Genomic DNA, 21,703 nt, shown 5'->3' on the forward strand with positions numbered 1-21,703 from the left:
AAGGAAGAAGAAGAGGAGGAGGAGGAGAGGGAGAAGAAGGAAGAGGGGGAGGAGAAAGAGGGGGGGGGAGGAGGAGGAGGGGAAGGAAAAGGAGGAGGAAGAAGAAGAGGGGGAGGAGAGGGAGGAGGAGGAAGAGGGGCAGGAAAAGGAGGAGGAGAAGGCGGAAGGAGGAGGAGAAAGGAGGGGAAGGGAAGGAAAGGAGGAGGAAGAAGAGGAGGGGGAGGAGAGGGAGAAGGGGAGGAGAAAGAAGGGGAAGAAAAGGAGGAGAAGAGGAGGAGGAGGACCATAAGGTCGTTGTGGGCAGGGAATGCGTCTGTCTGTCATTCCCTGTCCTCTCCTAAGAGCTCGGTCGAGTGCTTCGCGCAAAGTAAGGGCTCCATAAATAGGATCGACCGATCGATTGCCCGTTGGAGGAGTGGCGGGCGGGTGAGTGCGGACCTCCGGGCCTCCAGAGGGCGCTGCGGGCGTCCCCGGCGGCGGCTGGGGGTGGGCGCCGACCGGCCGGGACCGGCCAGGACCGGCCCAGCGGCCAGCGGCGGGACGCCCTTTGTTCTCGGCCTTAGGGTGCGAGCGGGGGGAGGCTGGGGTTGCGAGACGAATGAAGGAGCGGGGAGGAGGGGGAGGGGCCCCTCCGCCCTGATGGGAGCCCCCCGGCCCGCTCTCCCCGGACGCAGCGATGTTCAACCAGCAGCAGCAGCAGCAGCAGCAGCAGCAGTTCCAGCAGCAGCTGCTGCAGCTCCAGCACCTCTTGCAGCAGCAGCAGCAGCAGCAGCCGGCGGGACGGTGAGCTCCTGCACTCGAGGCCCAGGATGCCAGGCCTGGTCCTGCGGGCGTGGAGGTCCCCCCAGCCCCCCCCCAGGGTGGACCCTCCCCTCCCCCAGGCCGCCCCTCCTCCGCCGGGTGACCCCGTCGTTTCGACTCCCTGGGCCTCGCTTATCCCCGCCGGAAAATGGGGGGGGTTGAGAGGGCGAGCGCCACGTGGGACGGGGACCGCCCCCGACTTGCTCAGTACAGTGCCCGGCACCTAGTTAAGCACTTAATCCTTACCGTTCGCAAACCCGACCTGCGCCCTGAGTGCCTCGAAGCCCCCCCCCAGCCCTTGTCCCTTCTTTCAGTAGTATTTATTGAGCGCTTACTAGGTGCAGAGCACTGTACCAAGCGCTTGGAATGGACAAATGGGAAAAAGATAGAGACAGTCCCTGCCCTTTGACGGGCTTACGGTCTAATCGGGGGAGTTCTTCCTACCTAACCCCCAAGGCAGACACATTCGAGCCCCACGTGTCCTCCTCCCCGGCCTCTCTGCTTGTCACCCCCCTGCCCCTGCTAATACTACAACCAAGATTCCCAACTGCTGTATTTGAGAAGCGCTTACTAGGTGCCAAGCCCCGGGGAGGATGCATTCATTCAGTAGTATTTATTGAGCGCTTACTAGGTGCAGAGCACTGGACTAAGCGCTTGGGATGGACAGTTCGGCAACAGAGAGACCATCCCTGCCCAGTGACGGGCTCACAGTCTAATGGGGCAGACAGAAGGACAGAAACAAGACATCATCATCACGATAAATAGAAACAAGAGAATAAGACACCTCATGAACAAAATAAATAGGGGAATAAAAATATATACAAATGATCACAGTGCTGAGGGGGGGAGCAGAGGGAAAAGGGGGCTTAGCTGAAGGGAGGTGAAGGAGGAGGGAGCAGAGGGAAAAGGGGAAGCTCAGCCTGGGAAGGCCTCCTGGAGGAGGTGAGCTCTCAGTAGGGCTTTGAAGATTATTCATCATAATCAGGTCCCACCTAGGGCTCACACTATTAATCCCCATTTTACAGATGAGGCCTGGAAAAGTGAAGTGACTCGCCCAGGGTCACGCAGCAGACAAGCGGAGGAGCCCAAGTCCTCTGACTCCCAGGCCGAGCCCTTTCCACTAGGCCACGCGACCTAGGAAATGAGTTTTGCCCCCTAAGCCCTTTCCAGACGCTGGTCTTCTTTTCCACAGGTTGGGATGAGGAGGGAAGGTCAGCCCGCTCTTTCCACCCTGGAGAGTGTCCGCTTTCCGGACTGGAGGGAGCCGGGGTGGAGAGGTGGGGTCGGGGCTGGGATGGAAGCGTTGGGAGTTTAGGGGTCCATAGGTGGGATTTGTTATTCTTTTTCCTCAGGGGGCTGTCCCCTCAGCAGCAGCAGCAGCTACTGAACCTGCGTGTCACCAACCAGGCATCCCTCCTCAACGCCAACCCCATAATGCAGAGAGCCCTCCTCATGCAGCAGATGCAAGGTAAAACTCGGGGAACCCTCTCCCTCTGCCAGAGTTTGCATTCAGTCCATCAACCAGTAGGTCGGATTCATTGAGCGCTTACTGGGTGCGCAGAAATGTGCTAAGCGTTCGGGAGAGTACAGTAGAACAGTGCAATGGACACAATCTCCGCCCACAACGAGCTTACAGTTCATTCGTATTTTTTGAGCGCCTAGTGTGTGCAGAACACGGTACTGAGTTCCTGAGGGAGTTCAGTGTAACAGACATTCCCTGCTTGCAGCGAGTTTATAATCTATGGCGGGGACAGACGTTAATATAAATAAATAAGATTAAATGAATAAAATGAAGATGTAAGTGCTGTGAGACTGGGAGGGGGGAGGAATAAAGGGAGCAGCAAGTCAGGCTGACGCAGAAGGGAGTGGGAGAAGAGGAGAGGAGGCTTAGTCAGGGGAGGCCTGACTTGGTTGTATTTGCATTCCATCTGTAAGAGACCATACCAGTGTAGGTGGGAAAAATATTCGGGGTCACCTGGATCCCACCTGGAGGTCAGGTATAGGATTCAGATAGGTTTGGAACCGGAGCCTGTGGGAAAGGGGTAGATTGAGGGTGGCCCTGGGATTTTTGTTCATCCTTTCTCTGGCCCCAGACATCATAGTTGCTTGGGCGTCCTCTCTAGGGGTGCCATGGAGGGGCTCATCCCCTCAGCTGTTTGAGCCTGACGCCAGCCCGGTTCAGGTCTCTGACTAAGCTCTGAGAGTTTCCAGTCGGGGCCGAAAAGACCCAAAGTGGGAGTTTTCTGGCCCTTCGGCACTCTGATTCTGCCCGCCCTGCCCCTGCTCCCCCTAAAATCCGTGCTTTTGCCTTCACGCTGAAAATGAAAAGCTGATCCCTGGGCTTAGTGATATTTTCTTGCCGCTTTCTATCCAAGGCAGGATCTTTGCCCTCATGCCGCCTTATTCAGCAAGACCTGTTTTTACTGAACGTTAACATTTGAGTAGTTGAGGGTGATACTGACAGGACTGAACTGGCTTCTCCAAGACAGCAGGAATAAAAAAAGATTTAAATGAATAAATAAACATCATCGTATCCCTCAAGAGTGCCTGGTAGACACAGTTCTTTTGGCTCCTCTGGGGCCTGCTTCGGCTTTGGGGTTCTAGCCTGAGGTATTTGGTCTGGAGGGGACCAGGGTCCGGTGCTGGGAATTCAGGTTCCCTCAGACTTTTAACCCAGACTTTTAGAGAAGCAGCGTGGCTCACTGGAAAGAGCATGGGCTTTGGAGTCAGAGGTCATGGGTTCGAACCCCAGCTCTGCCACTTGCCAGCTGTGTGACTTTGGGCAAGTCACTTAACTTCTCGGTGCCTCAGTTCCCTCATCTGTAAAATGGGGATTAAGGCTGTGAGCCCCACGTGGGACAACCTGATTCCCCTGTGTCTACCCCAGCGCTTAGAACAGTGCTCGGCACATAGTAAGCGCTTAACAAATACCAACATTATTATTATTATTATATTTAGTTCTCTTGCGCTTATAACCTGCTGGGGCAAATGGAAAGTGCTGTGGAATCAGACTCTGGAAGTCGGGAGTTGTGGAAGGAGGGAAATCAGGTTACTTGGGTTGAGCATCATGCCTTCCTGTTGTATGATCTTGAGATGACAAGGTTGGGAGAGGAGTTGTGGCTCTTTATTATTATTATTATTAATAGTAACAATGGTATTTGTTAAGCGTTTACTATGTGCCAGGCACTGGGGTAATCAGGGAAGGTAATCAGGTTGGACACAGCCCCCTATCCCACATGGGGCTCTCTGTCTTCACCTCCATTTTACAGATAATAATAATGTTGGTATTTGCTAAGTGCTTACTACGTGCCGAGCACTGTTCTAAGCGCTGGGGTAGATACAGGGTCATCAGGTTGTCCCACGTGGGGCTCACAGTCTCAATCCCCATTTTACAGATGAGGTAACTGAGGCACCGAGAAGTGAAGTGACTTGCCCAAAGTCACACAGCTGACAGGTGGCGGAGCTGGGATCAGAACCCATGACCTCTGACTCCTAAATGTGTGAGCCACACTGTTTCTCTAAGATGAGGTAACTGAGCCACAGAGAAGTGAGGTGACTTGCCCCAGGTCGCACACCAGAATCCGAGCAGCCTCGACCCCCCTCCCTTGGCAACACCCTGAGCCCTTGCCTTGAGGAGTGGGAGGGGTCGGGGGATAAGACGACTGAGCTTGTCTGTGTTCCGTGGGTTCTTCCTGCTTTGGGTTCTGCGTCTCTGAAGAGTGGAGTGGGAAGTTGGCTTGAACATCTGCCCCAGGAGTCTGGGCTTCCAGTGTTGGGGATTCTTTAATATTAAATTTGCCTCATGTCACCTCACAGGAACTTTCCTACTGTCTTTCAGCCCTGAGGCTGGGAGGAACAGGCTCAGCTCTCAAAGTTGACTTCTGTAGGCCCCTTTTAGAGACAGAATCCTAGTCTGAATGGACCGGGGTTTTGGGGGGCGGTCTGACCTAGCAAAGTCCTCATCTCGCCTCAGTTACCTTATCTGTACAATAGGGGTGAAGACTGTGAGCCTCATCTGGGACAGGGACTGTGTCCACCTCGATTGGCTTGTGTCCACCCCAGTGTTTAGAGCAGTGCCTGGCACATAGTATACGCTTATCACATGCCACAGTTATTATTATTATTTAAGTCATTCTTCTGCTAGGATGGAGGGGGGAAGCAGGGTGTTATGTGGGTGGCTTGGACCCTGGGTGCGGCGGGGGGTTCTGGCCAAGCCTCTGATCTCAGACCATTCAGTTCCGTGCCCTCACCTCAGCATCACTGGGGCTTACCCCCTGGAGGAGGTGACCCCAGGAAGGCAGTAGTGGAAGTGGAGGGGGTTTGCCATGGAGGAAGGAGCTGGGCTGTCGCACGAGGAAGGAGCTCTGGGCTGTTTCACTCCGTAATGAGCCCGGTGCCATCAGAGAAGCTAGTGTGAGCGGACAGCTCTCTGTATTTCAATCCCAGGATGAATAATTCAGAGGTAACTGGAGCCCCCGGCCTCTGCCGTGACCCTGGGCAGGACAGGTTGATCCCCCCGGCCTGCCCCAGTGACTGTAGTTCTTCACTGGGCACCCCTGACCTCTTGATTAAGGGCCTTCTGCCCTGCCAGAGGAAGATTTTTCCTCATCCCAAACATCTCCCAACAACCAGGCCTCAGGAGATTAAGCCAACCAGGACTGGTGCTTGCCCATCCTAAGTTTAAAACTCTGCTCTACAGCTTCTCTCAGTTGAATCCCACCAACAGTTATAACATTCTTGCTCTACCAATATATCAATAGTTTTTAAAAACAGTATTTGTTAAATGCTGTTGATTCCCTCCCATCCTGGTCAGACTATCATCAGCCTCCTCAGCACACACGGAGTCATTTCTTTATTCCCTTGTGTCTACAATAGCTCCTTTTTATGGTATTCGTTAAGCTCTTACTATATGTTAGGCACTGTTCTAAGTGCTGGGGTAGATACAAGGTAATCAGGTTGGACCCAGTCCATGTTCCATTTGGGGCTCACAATCTTCATCCCTGTTTAACAGATGAGGTAACTGAGGCACGGAGAGGTGAAGTGACTTGCCCAAGGTCACACAGTAGAGCCAGTACTAGAAAAGAGCCTGGGCTTGGGAGGCCGAGGTCATGGGTTTGACTCCCGGCTCTGCCCCTTGTCAGCTGTGTGACTGTGGGCAAGTCACTTCACTTCTCTGTGCCTCAGTTACCTCATCTGTAAAATGGGGATTAATTGTGAGCCTCATGTGGGACAACCTGATTCCCCTGTATCTCCCCCAGCGCTTAGAACAGTGCTCTTCACATAGTAAGCGCTTAACAAATACCAACATTATTATTAACTCGGGTCTTTCTGACTCCTAGGCCCTTTCTCTGTCCACCGAGCTATGTTGCCTCTCCTCTGACCCTCTAGACTGGAATGGGTGTGGTATATTGTTGTGTCTTACTCTCCCAAAGCACTTAGTACAGTGCTGTGCACACGGTAAACGGTCAGGAAATACAATTGATTGAAATATGAGTCCCACTCCTCGAGAACCTCCAGTTTCCACCCATCCATTAAATGGAAACTCCTTGCCATGGGCTTTAAAGCCTCCTTGCCGTGGGCTTTAAAACCCTCAATCACCTTACCCCCTTCCGTTTTACCTCCCAGATTTCCTACTACAACCCAGCCAGCACACTTAGCTCCTCTAATGACAACCTACTCACTCTACCTTAGTCTCGTCTATCTCGCCGCCCACCTCTGGCTCACATCCTCCCTCTGGCCTGGATCACCCTCCCCCTTCATATCCTTCAGACGATCACTCTCCCCACCCTCAAAGCCTTATTAAAAGAACATCTCTGGAAGGCCTTCCCTGACTAAGCCCTCATTTCCTCTTCTCTCGCTCTCTTCTGCAGTGTCCTTGACTTGGATTTGCACCCTTTATTCACCCTTCCCTCAGTCCCACTGCACTTGTGTACTAATCTTTAAATTATGTATTATAAATAATTTATATTATTGTCTGTCTCCAGACTGCAGGCTCATTGTGGGCTGGGAATGGGTCTACCGACATTCTTGTATCGTCTCCCAAATGCTTAGTGTAGCGCTCACAATAAGCACTCAGTAAATGGGACTGCTTGATTGATTGATTGGTGACCCACCGTCCTCTCCCCTTAATTCATCTCTCCTGTATTCACCCCCTCCTACACCAGCCCCATGGCACATATGTACATATCTGTAATTTCTTTAGATTAATGTCTCTCTTCCCCTCTAGACCGTAAGCTAGACCGTAGTGTAGCACTCACAATAAGCACTCAGTAAATGGGACTGCTTGATTGATTGGTGACCCACCGTCCTCTCCCCTTAATTCATCTCTCCTGTATTCACCCCCTCCTACACCAGCCCCATGGCACATATGTACATATCTGTAATTTCTTTAGATTAATGTCTCTCTTCCCCTCTAGACCGTAAGCTTGTTGTGGGTAGGGCATATGTCAGTTTATTGTCGTGTTGTAGTCTCCCAAATGCTTAGTGTAGCGCTCTGCACACAGTAAGCATTTAATAAATCCAATTGACTGACTGAGTTTCCGTCTGCAGGGAATCTACGGGGATTCAGCCTGACCGCTCCAGGCCTGCAGCAGTTCTTCCCACAGGCCACCAGACATTCCCTCCTGGGTCCACCCCCCGTTGGCGTCTCCCTCAAACCTCCCTGTATCGGTTTTCCCGGGCTCCCATTCCAGAGGCAGAACCGCCTGTTCCGAAAGGTAAGGTCCTAGGTCCTGATTACCATCTCCCGGGCTAGATTGTAAATGCCTCAAGGGCAGGGATTTTTCTTTTCAGTCTGTCCTACTCTCCCAAGGGTTTTTTGTTTGTTTGTTTCTTTAATAATGGTATTTGTTAAGTGCTCATTATGTGCCAGGCACTGTCCTAAGTGCTGGGATAGATACAAGGTTGAACTGGGGTTTTATTCCCCATTTTACAGATGAGGCAACTGGGGTACACAGACATGAAGTGACTTACCCTGGGTTCCGCAACAGACAGTGGAGCATGGATTAGAACCCAGGTCCTCTGGCTTCCAGGCCCATGCTCTATCCACTAGGCCACGCTGCTTAAGACTTGTGCCCAGAAGGCCTGTAAATGGCTATTGATTTTCTCCCATCGTGGTCAGGCCATCTCTCATCAGCCTCCTCAAGCTCCATGGAGTCATCCCATTATTCCCTTGGGCCTCTCTTGTAGCTGCTCTTTATGGTATTTGTTAACTGCTTACTATGCGTCAGATACTACAGGAAGCGCTGGGGCAGATAAAAGGTATCCAGGTTGGACACAACGCCGTGGGACATGGAGCTCACAGTCGTCATCCCCATTTTACAGATGAGATAACCGAGGCTCAGATCATTCAAGTGACTTGCCCGAGGTCACACAGCAGACAAATGGCAGAGCTGGGATTAGAACCCAGGTCCTTCTGACTAGCCATGCTGCTTGAGACTCTGAGGGCAGGGATTGTATCCCGGGACAGAGTTGAATTTTTTCCTGTTGCCTGAGATGGTCGTCTTGGAGATGGGGCAAGAGGCTGAAGACCAGCTCTTTCGGGAAAGTTCAGATGGTGGGTCTGGGGGAGAAGGGGGCGGACTTGAACCCCTCCTGGGCCGATCTCTAGAGCGAACCTTAGGACTCGTACTGTGTTATGCTGTCCTTCTGGATAGCAAGTATCCTGCCCTCAGGACCGAGCGATGGGCAGCCAAGTGCTCTTTGTGTGTGGAAGGTTGCAAAGTCTTCTGGGCAATTCTTCCCTTTGATTGGGGTGAAGCCCTGAATTTGAATCCTAAATTTCTCCTCCTCTTCCCCCTAGTCGGATTTTCTGGGGCCCTGACTCCCTCCGGAGAGAACCAGAAGATAGATTCTACTGAACAGTCTGGTTTTCTGGGATAGGCTGCTTTGTTATCATTTAAAGAAGTCATGCAGTTAAGATCTCCCCACTGATAGCAAAGTGAAAGTTGTTAATACTCAGGGAATGGTGTTTGTTAAGCACTTCTTATGTGCCAAGCACCTTACTAAGTGCTTAGGGAAATAAAAGATAATCAGGTTTGGCACAGTCCCTGTCCCACAAGGGGCTTAAGGTCTAAAGAGGAGGGAAAACAGGTATTTTATCTCCTTTAATGGAGGAATAAGTTTAGGCATGGAGAAGTGTAAGTGACTTGCCCAGAGTCCCACGTAGCAGGGAAAGGTGCAGAGCCGGGATTTAGACGATTCCCAGGCCTGAACTCTTCCTCCTAGGCGATATTCCTTCTCTCCTGGGTTCTAACCTTAGCTCTGCCACATGCCTGCTGTGTGACCTTGGGTGATCACCTGACTTCTCTTTGCCTGCTCACCTGTAAATAATTACGGTATTTGTTAAGCATTTTCCTCGTGCGAAGCACTGTTCTAAACACCAGGGTAGATACAAGATATTCAGATTGGACACAGTCCCTGTTCCACATGGGGCTCATAGTCTTAACCCCCGTTTTACAGATGAGGAACCTGAGGCACAGAGCAGTTAAATAATAACTGCAGTATTTGTTAAGTGCTTACTATGTTCCAGGCACTCTGCTAAGCGCTGAGGTAGATTCAAGCAAATCAGGTCAAACACAGCCCCTGTACAATGTGGGAATCACAGTCCCAATACCCGTTTTACAGAGGAGGTACCTGAGGCACAGAGAGGTGAAATGACTCGCCCAAGATCACACAGCAGACAAGTGGTGGAGCGAGGATTAGAAATGGTGATCCCCTGACTCTAAGGTCCGTGCTCTATCCTCTAGTCCCTGCTGCTTCTCAGGTGACTTAAGTGACTTGCCAAGGGTCACACAACAGACAAGTGGCAGAGCCAGGTTTAGAACCCAGGTCCTCTGAGTCCCAAGCCTGTGGTGTTTCCAGTGGGCCACGCTGCTTCCCTAAAATGGGGATAAATTATCTGACCGCGAGCCCCAGATAGGACAGAGACTGCGGTCTGATCATGCTGTCTGCTCCACTGCTTAGCACCATGCTTGGCTCCTAGTGAGCGCTTATCAAGTACCATTATTGTGACTGTTACTCTTCAGCATCCCTTGTTCCTCACCCGGCATGGTGAATGACAAGGCTGTTTTTGGGTTGCAGGACTACCAGAGGGGTCCTGATAGGAAACGGGACCTGGAGCAGAGCTCCTCGGCACAGGCGCCCGGTGGAGAAGAGAAGCTGGGCGCTCCAGGAGCCCCCCAAGTTGGGGCCGACTGCAACGCTTCCCCGGGTGGTAAGCAGAGCTAGGAGCTTGCCTGGAGAGAGATCCTGGGTGGGCCCTCACGTGGGGAGGGAGACCAGAAATCTGCAGGGGAGGAAGAAAGTCCCGGGAGTCTGGGAGGCTCAGGGTAGCTATCGTTCTCCTTGCGTAACTCTGGGACAGCCCGGGGCCGTTAAAATAATAATAATGATTGTGGTGTTTGTTAAGCACTTACTACGTGGCCAAGCACTGTACTAAGTGCTGGGGCAGATACAAGCAAATTGGGTTGGACACAGTCCCTGTCCCCCACGGGGCTCACAGTCTCGATCCCCATTTTACAGACGAGGGAACTGCGGAACAGAGAAGTGAAGTGCCTTGCCCAAGGTCACACAGCAGACAAGTGGCAGAGACGGGGTTAGAACCCAGGCCCTTGCTCTATCCACTACGCCATGCTGCTTCTCGGAGAGCTCCGTCCAGGGTTCCCTGTCCTTCCCCCACTTGCCACTCTTCTGGTGATGCTCCTTCCATTGGAAGAAACCTGGAGGACTGCACTGATGGGGCAAGGGGAGGGTGTCAGGGATTCTGCAGCCCTGCTTCCTCTTAGACCCTGTACCTGGGCCAGAGCCGAGGGAGAGGATTTCGGGGATGGAGGGCCAAGCGGGTTCAGGCAAGGAAGGACTCCCCCCGTCCCTTCCTTGGACTGGAAGAGCGTTGGTTGAGGAAGGTGTGGAGGGTGAGGCCTGCCAACCTTCCTGACCGAACTGTGGTGGTCTTCCCCCAGATCCGCAGCCCCCCACAGACCCCATGGCCGATGGCAGCTCGGAGCCCGCAGCTAAGAGGCTGAAGAGGTAAACGGACGCTCGGACCGCCTGGGGAGATGGCTCGGGGGACCCGCCCCCGGCCCCCTCTCCTCCAGGTCCCCGTGCCTCTGGGAGCGGGAGCTCTGGGTGCTCCTGCCCCTTTGGGGGGAGAGGGGGATGAGAGACAAAACCCTGGATTCATTCCCACTCAGAGAGAGGAATCTGGCGTCCAGGAGCCCTGAAATTCAGTTGTTTTTGGTGAGGCGTCTAAGACAGCACCGTCTTGCCTTCCCGCCCCCTTCTCTCTCCTTTGGACGCCAGCTGGGTCTCTGCTGGTGTCACAGCGCCACCCTGCGGCGGGAATCGAGCAATGTCGCCATCCTCCAGGGCAATGTGTCATTAATGATAATAATAATAATAATAATGTCGGTATTTGTTAAGCTTACTATGTGCAGAACACTGTTCTAAGCCCTGGGGGAGATACAGGGTCATCAGGTTGTCCCACATGAGGCTCACAGTCTTGATCCCCATTTTACAGATGAGATCACTGAGGCACAGAGAAGTTAGGTGACTTGCCCAAAGTCACACAGCTGACAAGTGGCAGAGCCAGGATTCGAACCCATGACCTCTGACTCTCAAGCCCGGGCTCTTTCCACTGAGCCGCTACACGTCAGCCTCCTTTATTTATCCTTTGCGGGCATTCATTAAGCGCTTACTACGCGTCAAGCACTAGTCTAAGATGCTGGGGTTGACCCACATTCATCGGGCCAGATACAGTCCCTGTCCCAGCGCGGGGCTCACAGCTTTAGTATGAGGGAGAACGAGCGTTGAATCCCCATTTTTGCGGTTGAGGAAACCGAGGCCCAGGGAAGTGAAGCGACATGCTCAGGGTCTCACAGCAGGTGAGTGGTGGAGCTGGGATCAGAACCCAGGCCTTTCTCCTAGGTTGCAGCACTCCTTCAGCCATCCCCCTCGCCTTCCAGGAGGAAGAGCTGACCCCAGATTTCTAGATCCGAGGAGTATAGAAATCTCAGAAGTTGAAGTAATGTCTTTGAGCTATAGAAATCTCAGAAGTTGAAGTAATGTCTTTGAGCTAGGAAAGAGAGCCAGGAGTTCATGTTTCCTCGTTTCAGGTGAAAATTTTTGTAATATTCATAAAAAAGCTGAAATGGCAAGACACCAAGGGATGGCAGCTGTACTTTCTGGGAAACTTGGCTTTGGAAAAATTAGAGATTCGCAGTTACAGCATGAAGAACTTCTTGATGCCACAAGAGGTGGCCAAAGGAGGCTGCGGAATCCCTTTCTTGGGAGGTCTTAGAAAACAGGATAGATGGTCAGATCGCTGTATGCTAATCTCTTTGGGTAGAGAACCTGAGAGCTAATTCTGCTGTATTCTCCTAAGCACTTAGTCCAATGATCTGCACATAGTAAGCACTCAATAAATACCTTTGATTGATGTGAGTGGAAAGTTCAAAAACGAACCTGCCCGGAGGCAGGAGGATGCACTCATTTAGTGCAGAGGACTGTAATGAGCACTTGGGAGAATACAGAATAACAGGGTTGGTAGAAATACTCTCCACCAATAAAGACTACAGTCTAGAGTCCTCCCCCAATTCTTTGAGCCCTCCAGCCTTATGTGAGCCTTGTCCTTCTTGCCCTAGTTCGGAAGGAGCCGAAGGTGACTTGGAAGAGCCAAGCCTGGAAAGCGAGGGTGGAGGTAAGACCCAGAGCCAGGTTCCCTAAATCCTGGGAGGAGGAGGAGGACAGAGCCTGGGTTTGCCGCTGTATCTCTGAAGTCCACTGGGGGAAGTGGTTTGGCCAGCATCTGGTTTGTGTTTTGCCCTAGTGAAAGGAAGAGTGGGGAGAGATTCTCTGTCCCCATTTTTCTTGTCCCCATTCCCAGTGGAAACTGATTCTGGAAAGGTGGGGGGTGGGGGGGGCAAGGCTGGGCTGAGAGTGTGCCTTATCAGTCGGCATCAAAGGCAGCCACTTAAGTGTTGGGGGGGAGGGTTCACAGTCCCCAACCTTCCCCTCCTTCCCCCCAACCTGAGGTGGGGGTGGAGCACAGACCCACACAGTCATCAACGCTCTCCCCACGAGTTAATGATAGTAGTAATTGTGGTACTCGTTAAGCACCTACTATGTGCCAGGCACTGTACTAAGTGCTGGGGTAGGTACTAGGTAATTGGGTTGGACACGGTCCCTGTCCCCCATGGAGCTCACAGTCTTAATCCCCATTTTACAGATGAGGGAACCAAGGCCCAGAGAAGTGAAGTGACTTACCCGAGGTCACACTGCAGGCAAGTGGCGGAGCCGGGTTTAGAACCCAGGTCCTTCAGACTCCCAGGCCCGTGCTCTATCCACTAGGCCACACTACTTCCCTATCTGTCACTTAAAATTGTAAGGAGCCAATTAAAGTAGCAGAGGTCGGGGGCGGGAGGTGGGTTTCCCAGAGTGGGGAAATGAGGTGCAGTGGGCCTGTTCTTGGGTCACAGCGTCACCCCCATGCTTCCTCCCAGGGAAAGAGGGCGTGGACCCCACAGACCTGGCCAAGGACCGGAATTTCTCCGAGGAAGCGAAGGCCCCTGAGGTCAGTGGGTCGGTGGGTGAAATGGGATGTGATGATGGATGTCGGGAGGAAAGGGGGAGAGGGTCCGGCTTGGAGATGGGGCGTGAGACTGGTCTTGCCTGAAACCGGAACCCCACTATGGCAGACTGGGACAAGGTTTGGACCTGCATGAACACTGTAGCTCCGTGGGCCCCGGGGAGGGTGGCTCCTGAATCAGGATTTGTTCTGCTAGGTTAAAAAGAGAGAGTCATGAGCCACGTTCTCATATTATTTATTTATAGAATGATTTCTCTAGTGCCTTCCTTCCAAAGATCTCGAGGAACTGTGCAAGTAACTTCCAGGCAGGGAGCACTTACGTCGTCATTCCAGAAAAGCAGCGTGGCAGTGGAAGTTGGAATAGTATTTATTGAACTCCCACTTGGTGTGTGGCAGGCAGAAGTAGTAATAGTATTTACTGAGTGCTTACTTGGTGAAGTGTACTGTATTAGGTACTTGGGAAGTACAGAAGAGCAAACTGACATGATCCCCGCCCACAAGGGGCTTTAGATGCTAAGAGCAGGGAAATTGAAAATATATGTACAACTTGAATGGCCAAAAAATGTAATATGCCCACACTTATATACGTGAGTGTTAAGAAGCAGGTAGATCCGTGCTAGAGTTGGCTGAAGGGGCGATAGGACTCCGGGTGGTGGGACAGTACTGAATGGGGAGCTTGTGAGAAGAGGAGAGATTTTTCGGGAGGGCTTTGAGAGCTGGCAGAGCTGTGGTCTGTAAGGGGAAGAGGGGTGGGGGAAGTGGGGAAGGAGAGAGGGAGCGATGAATGGACAAGAAAGCAGTTCAACTGGCAATATCAATGGGTGGAAGAATAACAAAAGTAGTACTTGTCAAGGGCTCACTGTGCGCTGAGCACTGTTCTAGATGCTTTGGTAGATTCAGGTTAATCAGGTTGGACTCAGTCCCTGTCCCACTCTTAATCCTCATTTTACAGATGAGGTAACTGAGGCACAGAGAAGTGAAGTGGCTTGTCCAGGGTCACACAACAGGCGTGTAGCAGCGCCGGGATTAGATTCCAGATCCTTCTGACTCTGGGGCCCATTCTCTACCCACTAAGCCACGCTGCTTCTGAGGAAGGGTTCAGATAATATGAACAGGGGAGGCCATTCAAGACCCAGCTGAGTGGCAGAGGAGAGGAGCCTTGGGGCCGAACTGGGTCTGGCTGAAAGAAGTCCCTGTCAGAGCCTGGGGGGCGGCCCAGCAGGGGAGAAAGCTGTCGGAGGAGCAGGTCGATAGGCCGCACTATAAACGCCAAACTGCAGCATACCTGCCGTGGATCGTCCCCAAAGTGGAACGCGCACTTGCTGGGCCCAGGGAGGGCAGGGGTAGGAAGCCGGGCGCTGGACCAGGGGTCCGGTGGACCCGCTGCAAGGTCAGTCGATCACTCAGTTTACTGAGCGCTAACTGTGTATAGAGCACCTACTAAGCTCAGGGCAGAGTACAGTATAGCAACAGAACAGACACATTCTCTACTCACAGTGAGCTTACAGTCTAGAGGGGACAGACAGTATAAATAAATGACAGATATGGACATCAATGTTGGGGGGCTAGAGTGAGAGGCGAATAAAGGGAGCAAGTCAGGGCGATGCAGAAGCCAATGGGAGAAGAAGGGGTGCCAGCGGGGCCGCGCTTGCACTTTGGGAAGTGAGTTTTTGCTATGGGGTAAGCAACAGCCACCCCAAAGTGCCCTGCCCACAGCTAAGCCCCTCCATCTCTCTGGCAGATGGTGAGCTCCGGGGGTTCCCTAAAGGTGACCATCCAGCAGAGCAGCGAGAGCCGTGCCATCAGCACGTCGGCCGGGCACCGGCCCTGTGAGGGGGTCCCGGCGGCAGCCCCCGCCCCCGAGGCGGGCCTCAAATTCTACTGTTACATCTGCAAGGCCAACTGCTACAACCAGCAGGTACCGGCAGCCCCCGGCGGTCTCCGAGGCCCTGAGCAGTAGGGCAAGGACTGGTCCAGGATGGGCCACCTTGGCCCACGTGGCTTGGGGATAAGAGGAGGGGACAGGAGCGATGTCCCTCCGTGCCGCCCCCGTTCTCTGTTCGCATAATCTCTGCCCCTCGGGACCAAGCTGCTCCCCGATGGCCTTACAGACAGGGCCACTTTCCCCTCCTCTTAGAACTGAATGTTTTTGTTTCCTTGTGGTTGATGTCCTCTCCCCTGGCAGAATTTCCAGGCCCATATGGCCGGGCTTCAGCACCAGCAGCGGCTCGGGGAGATCCAGCACATGAGCAACGCCTGCCTCGTCTCACTGCTGCCTTCGACCCAGGAGCAGCCCGGCCTGGGGGAGCGAGATGGGTAAGGGACAGCGTTCCTCTGCCTCCCTCCCTTCCATCCGCTCATCCGGCTCCCAACTCTAACGCAGCCCTCCTGCCTCTCACTGACCCCAGCCCTCCTTCCCGTTGACCTGCAGCCAGGCAGGGCGTGCACCCCTCTTTCTGGCTGCCACCTCCCCTCATCGGGTATAAGCCGGCACCCTGGCTCCCCCCAACGCCTTCCAGCCTGCCCTCGTGACCTGGGGAAACCCACGGCCCTGACCGTGTCTTGACTGTGAGCCCTCCGGTTCTCCCGGGGGTCCTGAGAGATCAGTCAGTCGTATTTATTGAGTACTTAATGTGTGCAGAGCATTGTATTAAGCCTTGAGGAGAGTTGATTGGCAAAAGAGAAAGGGACAGACTGGCAAGCAGTGCGTAAGAGCAAGAACTGAGCCAAGGGGGTGGGCTTTGAGGTGGGCGGGGGAGGAAATCAGATGACCGGAGGGCCTCCCTGCAGTGTGGACCCTCCCTAGTGGTGAAGAACCCCTTGTTGTTGGCCCTGCTTGGAGGCCAAGGGGCTCCCAGGGGTCATCCCACTTGATGGCCAATGGGCCCCCCCTACCTGGGGGCTCGTAGGCCCTCTGGCCAGTGGAACCTCCTTGGTGGCTGGTGTGTCTCTCCCCGCCTCCATTGCTGACCGCACCTAGTGGCCAGTGGATCTCCCACGGCTGACCCCTCTTGGTGGCCGGTGAGTTGCCCCAGGGCCGACCCTCGCTTTCTTCCGCAGAGAGCCCCAGGGGCAGCGCTGGTGCAACACCTGTCAGCTGCATTTCACTGGGGACCTGATCAAGCACCGCAGGACCCCAGAGCACAAGGTAGGGGCGCCTGGGGCAACGCCACCCGATTTCCCTGGCCCCGGGCTGACCGCTGCGCCCCAGGGTGAGGGAGACGGAAGGGAGCCGGGCGGGGGTGGACCCTTTCTTTAAGAATGGCAAAGACATTTTTTCTAAATTCAGGGGCCGGGTAAAATTGACATTTACCGAATGTGAATGATTTACTTGCTGCTGAAACTGGAAGCCCCCGCCCCAGCCCCCCCATTTCCAAGTCAGAGTTGTCCGGGAAGCCCTCTGTCCTGGGAGCTGGTGCAGGCGGAAAGTGGGGAGGGCCAGCTGGCACCTCCCAGAAGGACTCCGTCCCCAGACCGCTGCCCACGTGAGGTCCTCGGGGACCTCGACGTCCCTCTGTTTTTCCAGCTGGCCAAGCACTCCCTCCGTCCCTTCTGCACCGCCTGCAGCCGCCACTTTAAGACGCCTCGCAAGTTCGTGGAGCACATGAAGTCCCCCGAGCACAAGCAGAAAGCCAAGGAGGTCAGTTGTGGGCCGAGCTGCCCCCTGCTTGTTGGGAGCGCCACCTGCACCAGACCTGGGGTCTGGGAAGAGAGTCGGTCGATCGTCTTTATTGAGGTCTTACTGTGTGCAGAGCACTCTACCGAGCGCTGGGGAGAGTACAATACAACAGTAAAAAGACACCTTTCCTGCCCACAACGAGGAAAAGGTGCAGGGCGGAGGTGCCCACAGGAGAGCTAAGATTTCCAGTCAAGGCTGGAGGCCCTTTGGCTCCTTGACTCTTTGAAGCCTGTTACCTCTCAGTCCGTGCTTCACCCCACCCTCGTACTTGAAACGAAAATCATAATAATTATTAACTACGGTAATCATAATAATGGTATTTAAGCCCTTATTATGTGCCCAGACTCTTCTGAATTGGATCCGCTGCTGGGCTCCCTCCAGCTCTCCCGGCTGGTTGTCCGGGGCGCTCGAGGGGCTACTCCGAGGCTGCCAGGCTCCCGCATCCCAGGCTCTCCCCCTCCCCCCGACAGGTGAGATTGGGTGAGAAGGAACTGGGGGGGCCAGAGGAGTCGGAGGAGCTGATCACGGTGGACGCGGTGGGCTGCTTTGAGGAGGACGAGGAGGAAGAGGAGGGCACTGGAGGTGAAGAGGAAGAGGATTCAGATGTGCTGGCCGAGAGCGATGAGGTGGCAGCCGGCAAGCAGGTAGGAAGGCCCGGTGATCCCAGGAGGCCTGGCAGTGCCCAGGGCGGCAGGGACGGATTCTGGGCCGAGCCACACTGTAAACCCCCACGGACTGATGGAAGGAGGCTGGAACAACGCAGACGGATGTGTGTATAGTAGACGGAGGCCGGGAAGCTAGAGCAGTACAGAAAGACTGACCAACAGGTCACCGATGACCGATTCCGTTGGGTGGGAGGCGTGACCCTCCTGCCGCTCTTGCCTTTTCCCCTGCCTCTTTCACCAGCACCAGTCTCCCTTGTTCCTTCCCCGTCCTAAAAAAGTTGAGGGGCTCCTCCCAGGCTGTCGGGGGAAGTTGGGAAAAACCCTTTAAGTAGGAGGCCAGGGCCTCTCTGCTCTGTCTTCTGCTCACGTCCCGCCGCTGCTTCTCTCTCCAGGGCGGGTTGAAGGACGTGGCCATGGACGACTGGAAGGTCACCGAGGAGTATTGTCCCGACAAGTCCTACGGTGAGTCCCAGGGGGAAGAGGGGTCTTGTCGAGTGCCCGTCTCCCCATCTGCCCTGAGCCCTGGGGGCCCGCTGGCATTCTGGGCTGGCACCCTTCTGGCCCTTCAAGGGAGGGTCCTGTGGGTGGGGACCAAGAGGGGAGGCAGAAAACTGGAGCAAGAAGGAAGGTGTGAATCAGAGGAGACCGGGATAGACTGGACAGGAAACGGAGATGTCTTTAGGGTTTAAGAAGATAGGGGCCAGGGATTGAGCAATTACCAGCCCCAAGAAGCTGGTCGGTAGGTAGGAGTAGCAGGGATTGAGCACTCCCCGCCATCTTCTCCTTCGACTGACAGCTGGGTCTTCCTCCTCTGATTAACCCGGGCAGCTTTCCATGCCAGCTCCCTGGCTTGGGCCTGCTTCTGCTGAACCCACTGCTTAAAATGACAATGCCCCAATGGACTGTCCCCCAGTGGCCTGACCTTCCTCTCTCCCATAGCTGGAGGTGACATCCTGCAAATGCCCTCAACCTGTGTACATGTATGTTTGTCTCTCTCCCGCTTTCTGTCTGGTTTAATCCAGTCTCCTCTGGTTCCACCCTCCACTTCCCGCTCCACAGTTTCCCGTCCCCTCCTGCGCCCCGGGTGACTGTCTTTGGCTTTTCTGATGGAATGCCCATCCCTTTGCCAGACCTGGGGAGACAAGGGTCTGGGCTCTCAGCGGAAAAACCCCTCCTCACCCCCTAAAGGGTTGGTACCTACTTGGCTGGAAGTGGGCCGAGCCCCAGGGAGCCCAGGCCGGCCCTCAGAGGAGGAGACGTCGCAGATGTCCAAGGAGGAGGTGGGCGGTGGGAGCCTCTGGCATCGCAGCTGCCAGTTAAGGCCGGGCTGTCCCCAGGAGTTGGGGGAACGGATGTCCCTTCCGCCCAGCAGCATCAGTGACCTCTCCCCCCCTCGCTTCCCTTCCGGCCCCACTCCCTCCCGTTCCACAGGCCTGGATTTTCTGGTCCCCGTGGTGGGCTACCTGTGCAGGCTGTGCCAAACCTTCTACCACAGTGACTCCGCAGCCCGGCTCATGCACTGCAAGTCCCTGATGCATTTTGAGAACGTCCAGGTTAGAGTCGGGTGCTGCTTGTTGCTGTTGCGTGGCCTATGCTGCCTCTCTTTTTCCTTTCCCTCCTCCCGCTCCCTTATGATCTTTCTGTTTCCTGGCTGGTCTGCCCCCCTTCCCTCCAACTCCCCAACCCTTGCCCACCCTGCTTGAGCTTCCTCTGCTCTGCCCTTTCCACTGGCAGTTGGAAAATCTTTTGGGTCATGTGATCAGAGGACTGGATCACGCGACTCCCCTCCCCTCTGTGTGACAGCTGCCGTGGCCCCCTCAAGTCCCCGACTCACAGGAGACAGATGTCAGAGAAGAGTCGAAAACAGGTTGTTTACTCACCGTTCTGCAGTTGAGGGAACTGAGGCACAGAGAAGTGACTTGACCAAGGTCTCACAGCAGACCAATGGCATAGCTGGGATTAGAAGCCAGTTCCTCTGACTCCCAGGCCCATGCTCTATGGGGAATAAGGTGGGGTGATGAGAAGCCGGTAAGGGAAGGCTTCCCGGAGGAGATAGGATTTTAATAGGGCTCTGCAGTGGGGAAGAGGGGTGGTCTGTCGGATCTGATGGGGGAGGGAGTTCCCGGCACTAACTCTGTGAGCCCAGTTATTAACACACGGCTGCTACTCTTCTTCCCCCGCCAAAACAAAGTCATAAAATTGTAAAGCGATGCTATTCCAGGGTTGGAACAGTGGATCCGTTCAATTGCGTAGCCCATCTCCTTCAGTGGCACCCGGATGCTTGAAAGCGATGCGATTATCCGTGCGGGTGGCCAACCCCCACACTCAGACTGGCCGCCTATCAGCCCTAAGTTTTCCTCTGCGTGACTTGTCTACAAATGTTCCAGTATTTACTGACCGCCTACTGTGTGGAGAGCGCTACTGAGCGTCTGGGGGAGTACAAAGTGAAAGACATGGCTAGACACAGCGTGGCCTAGTGGGAAGAGCGTGGGCCTGGGAGGCAGAAGGAACTGGGTTCCGATCCTGGCTTGGCCACTTGCCTGCTGTGTGACCTTGGGAAGTAACTTCATTTCTATCCCAGTTCCCTCATCTGTAAAACAGGGATTAAGACTGTGAGCCCCACAAGGGACATGGACTCTGTCCAACCTGATTAGCTGGTATCTACCCCAGCACTTAGTACAGTGCTTGGCACATAGTATGTGCTTAAATACTGTTAAAAAAAAAAAAAAGATTCCCATCCACAAGGAACTCCAATAGGAGATGAACTGCATCCCCTCAAGGCTGCTGAGAGCTCTGCTCCACATCTTCCCACCTTTTCCTGCCGTGGTTTGTTCCTTCTGCTTCTACTCTCTGATTTGGGTTTTGGTTTTTTTTGCATTCTCCACCTAACTCCCACTGTTCTGGGCTGATGATTTGAGTTGATTGTGCCCTTCTAGAGACTTCCTCACCCACCCCTCCCCTGTCTCTAACAAGGAGGGAATCTGAGATGGATCAGCGAGGTAATTAAGTAATTTGTCCACAGTCACATAGCACCTCGGCGATGGCACTAGAAGACAGAGTCAAGGTGGCCACTCTTCCCCACCCACAGCCAAGGGAACGGGTGGGAGGCAGCTTCAGAAAGCTGTTTGCAGGCAAGAGAAGGTCAAGTGAAATGACAGAGAGGAGTGCCCAGCCCTTGGTAGAACCCTCCCGCCTCGGACCGGGATCACTGCTTCTTTCCTCTTCTCCCCAGAGATACAAAGCTGCCAGGAAGGCCAGGCCGGTCCCCCCGGCCACGGAGGCTGACCCCACCCCCAGCCCCCCAAGAGTGGACGAGACCGGAGCCCCCAGCTCGGAGCGGGATAAGAAGGCGGCGGCGGTGCCTCAGCCCTGGGAAAGCCAGAGAGAGACGGGCGACTCGGACAGCGACCCGGACGACGCTTGCGGGGCCCTGGTCATTGCCGAAGAGGACGGCAGCCCCCAGGAGAGCGAGCCGGGGGGCGGTCTGGAGGAGCCCGACCAGCAAGACAAGGGGGACGCCCCCTCCCCGGCTGGCCGGCGCCGCTCCACCCGCCGCAAGCCCAGATAGAGGGGCCGCGGGCCGGGCCGCAGAGGCTCATTTTCCGGAGCCTTGCGCTAGATCGATCGACGGAGAAACTGCGGGAGGTGCTGCTGTTTTTATCTGAAGGCCAATAAAGGAGCCTGGATTAGCGTTTAACCCTGGTGCGGGCTGTTCTGTCCAGTGGGGCTGCCTGCTGCCACAGACCCGCCCGCCCTCCCCGGAAGATGGGGCTTCCGTCCCGCCCACCTCAGCTGCCCCCAGCTCTGCTTTCTAATCAGACGGGGCCCCATGATTTAGAGTGAGGATGGAGAGCCGAGGAGGCTGATCCTCAGCAGGGGGTGCAGCGCCCTTCTCCCACTCCCTCCCACCCGCTCCTTCACCTTGGTCCCCCTGAGGGGCAGGGCCCCAGAGGAGAGCTGAGGGCAGCTGCC

General features: G+C 54.6%; 1 protein-coding gene across 2 annotated transcripts; it reads left to right on the plus strand.

Moving 5' to 3' along the window:
• Positions 1 to 294: 294 nt before the first annotated feature.
• On the plus strand, positions 295 to 21,428 carry CIZ1 (CDKN1A interacting zinc finger protein 1). Of its 2 annotated transcripts, XM_029063384.2 has the most exons (16): positions 295 to 426; positions 675 to 783; positions 2,154 to 2,269; positions 7,351 to 7,517; positions 9,883 to 10,015; positions 10,764 to 10,830; positions 12,444 to 12,499; positions 13,302 to 13,372; positions 15,129 to 15,305; positions 15,573 to 15,703; positions 16,448 to 16,535; positions 16,914 to 17,027; positions 17,537 to 17,710; positions 18,124 to 18,193; positions 19,163 to 19,284; positions 20,964 to 21,428. In XM_029063384.2, the coding sequence occupies exons 2-16, from the start codon at positions 677 to 679 to the stop codon at positions 21,297 to 21,299; spliced, it is 1,929 nt and encodes a 642-aa protein (XP_028919217.1). In that variant the 5' UTR covers positions 295 to 426; positions 675 to 676; the 3' UTR covers positions 21,300 to 21,428. The 2 variants fall into 2 exon arrangements, with proteins under 2 accessions (XP_028919217.1, XP_028919216.1); XM_029063383.1 differs by lacking the exon at positions 295 to 426 and having other exon boundaries at positions 491 to 783.
• The last annotated feature ends 275 nt before the right edge of the window (positions 21,429 to 21,703 follow it).

Source organism: Ornithorhynchus anatinus, chromosome 4 (genome assembly GCF_004115215.2).
Source record: "Ornithorhynchus anatinus isolate Pmale09 chromosome 4, mOrnAna1.pri.v4, whole genome shotgun sequence".
NCBI lineage: Eukaryota > Metazoa > Chordata > Mammalia > Monotremata > Ornithorhynchidae > Ornithorhynchus > Ornithorhynchus anatinus.

What these genes read in the sequence shown, in the direction of transcription:
- CIZ1 (XM_029063384.2), top strand. Translation starts at nt 677, where the DNA reads ATGTTCAACCAGCAGCAGCAGCAGCAGCAGCAGCAGCAGTTCCAGCAG. An exon ending in CAGCAGCAGCCGGCGGGACG is followed by an intron (nt 784 to 2,153) that starts GTGAGCTCCTGC and finishes CTTTTTCCTCAG; the next exon opens with GGGGCTGTCCCCTCAGCAGC. An exon ending in TTGTCCCGACAAGTCCTACG is followed by an intron (nt 18,194 to 19,162) that starts GTGAGTCCCAGG and finishes CCCGTTCCACAG; the next exon opens with GCCTGGATTTTCTGGTCCCC.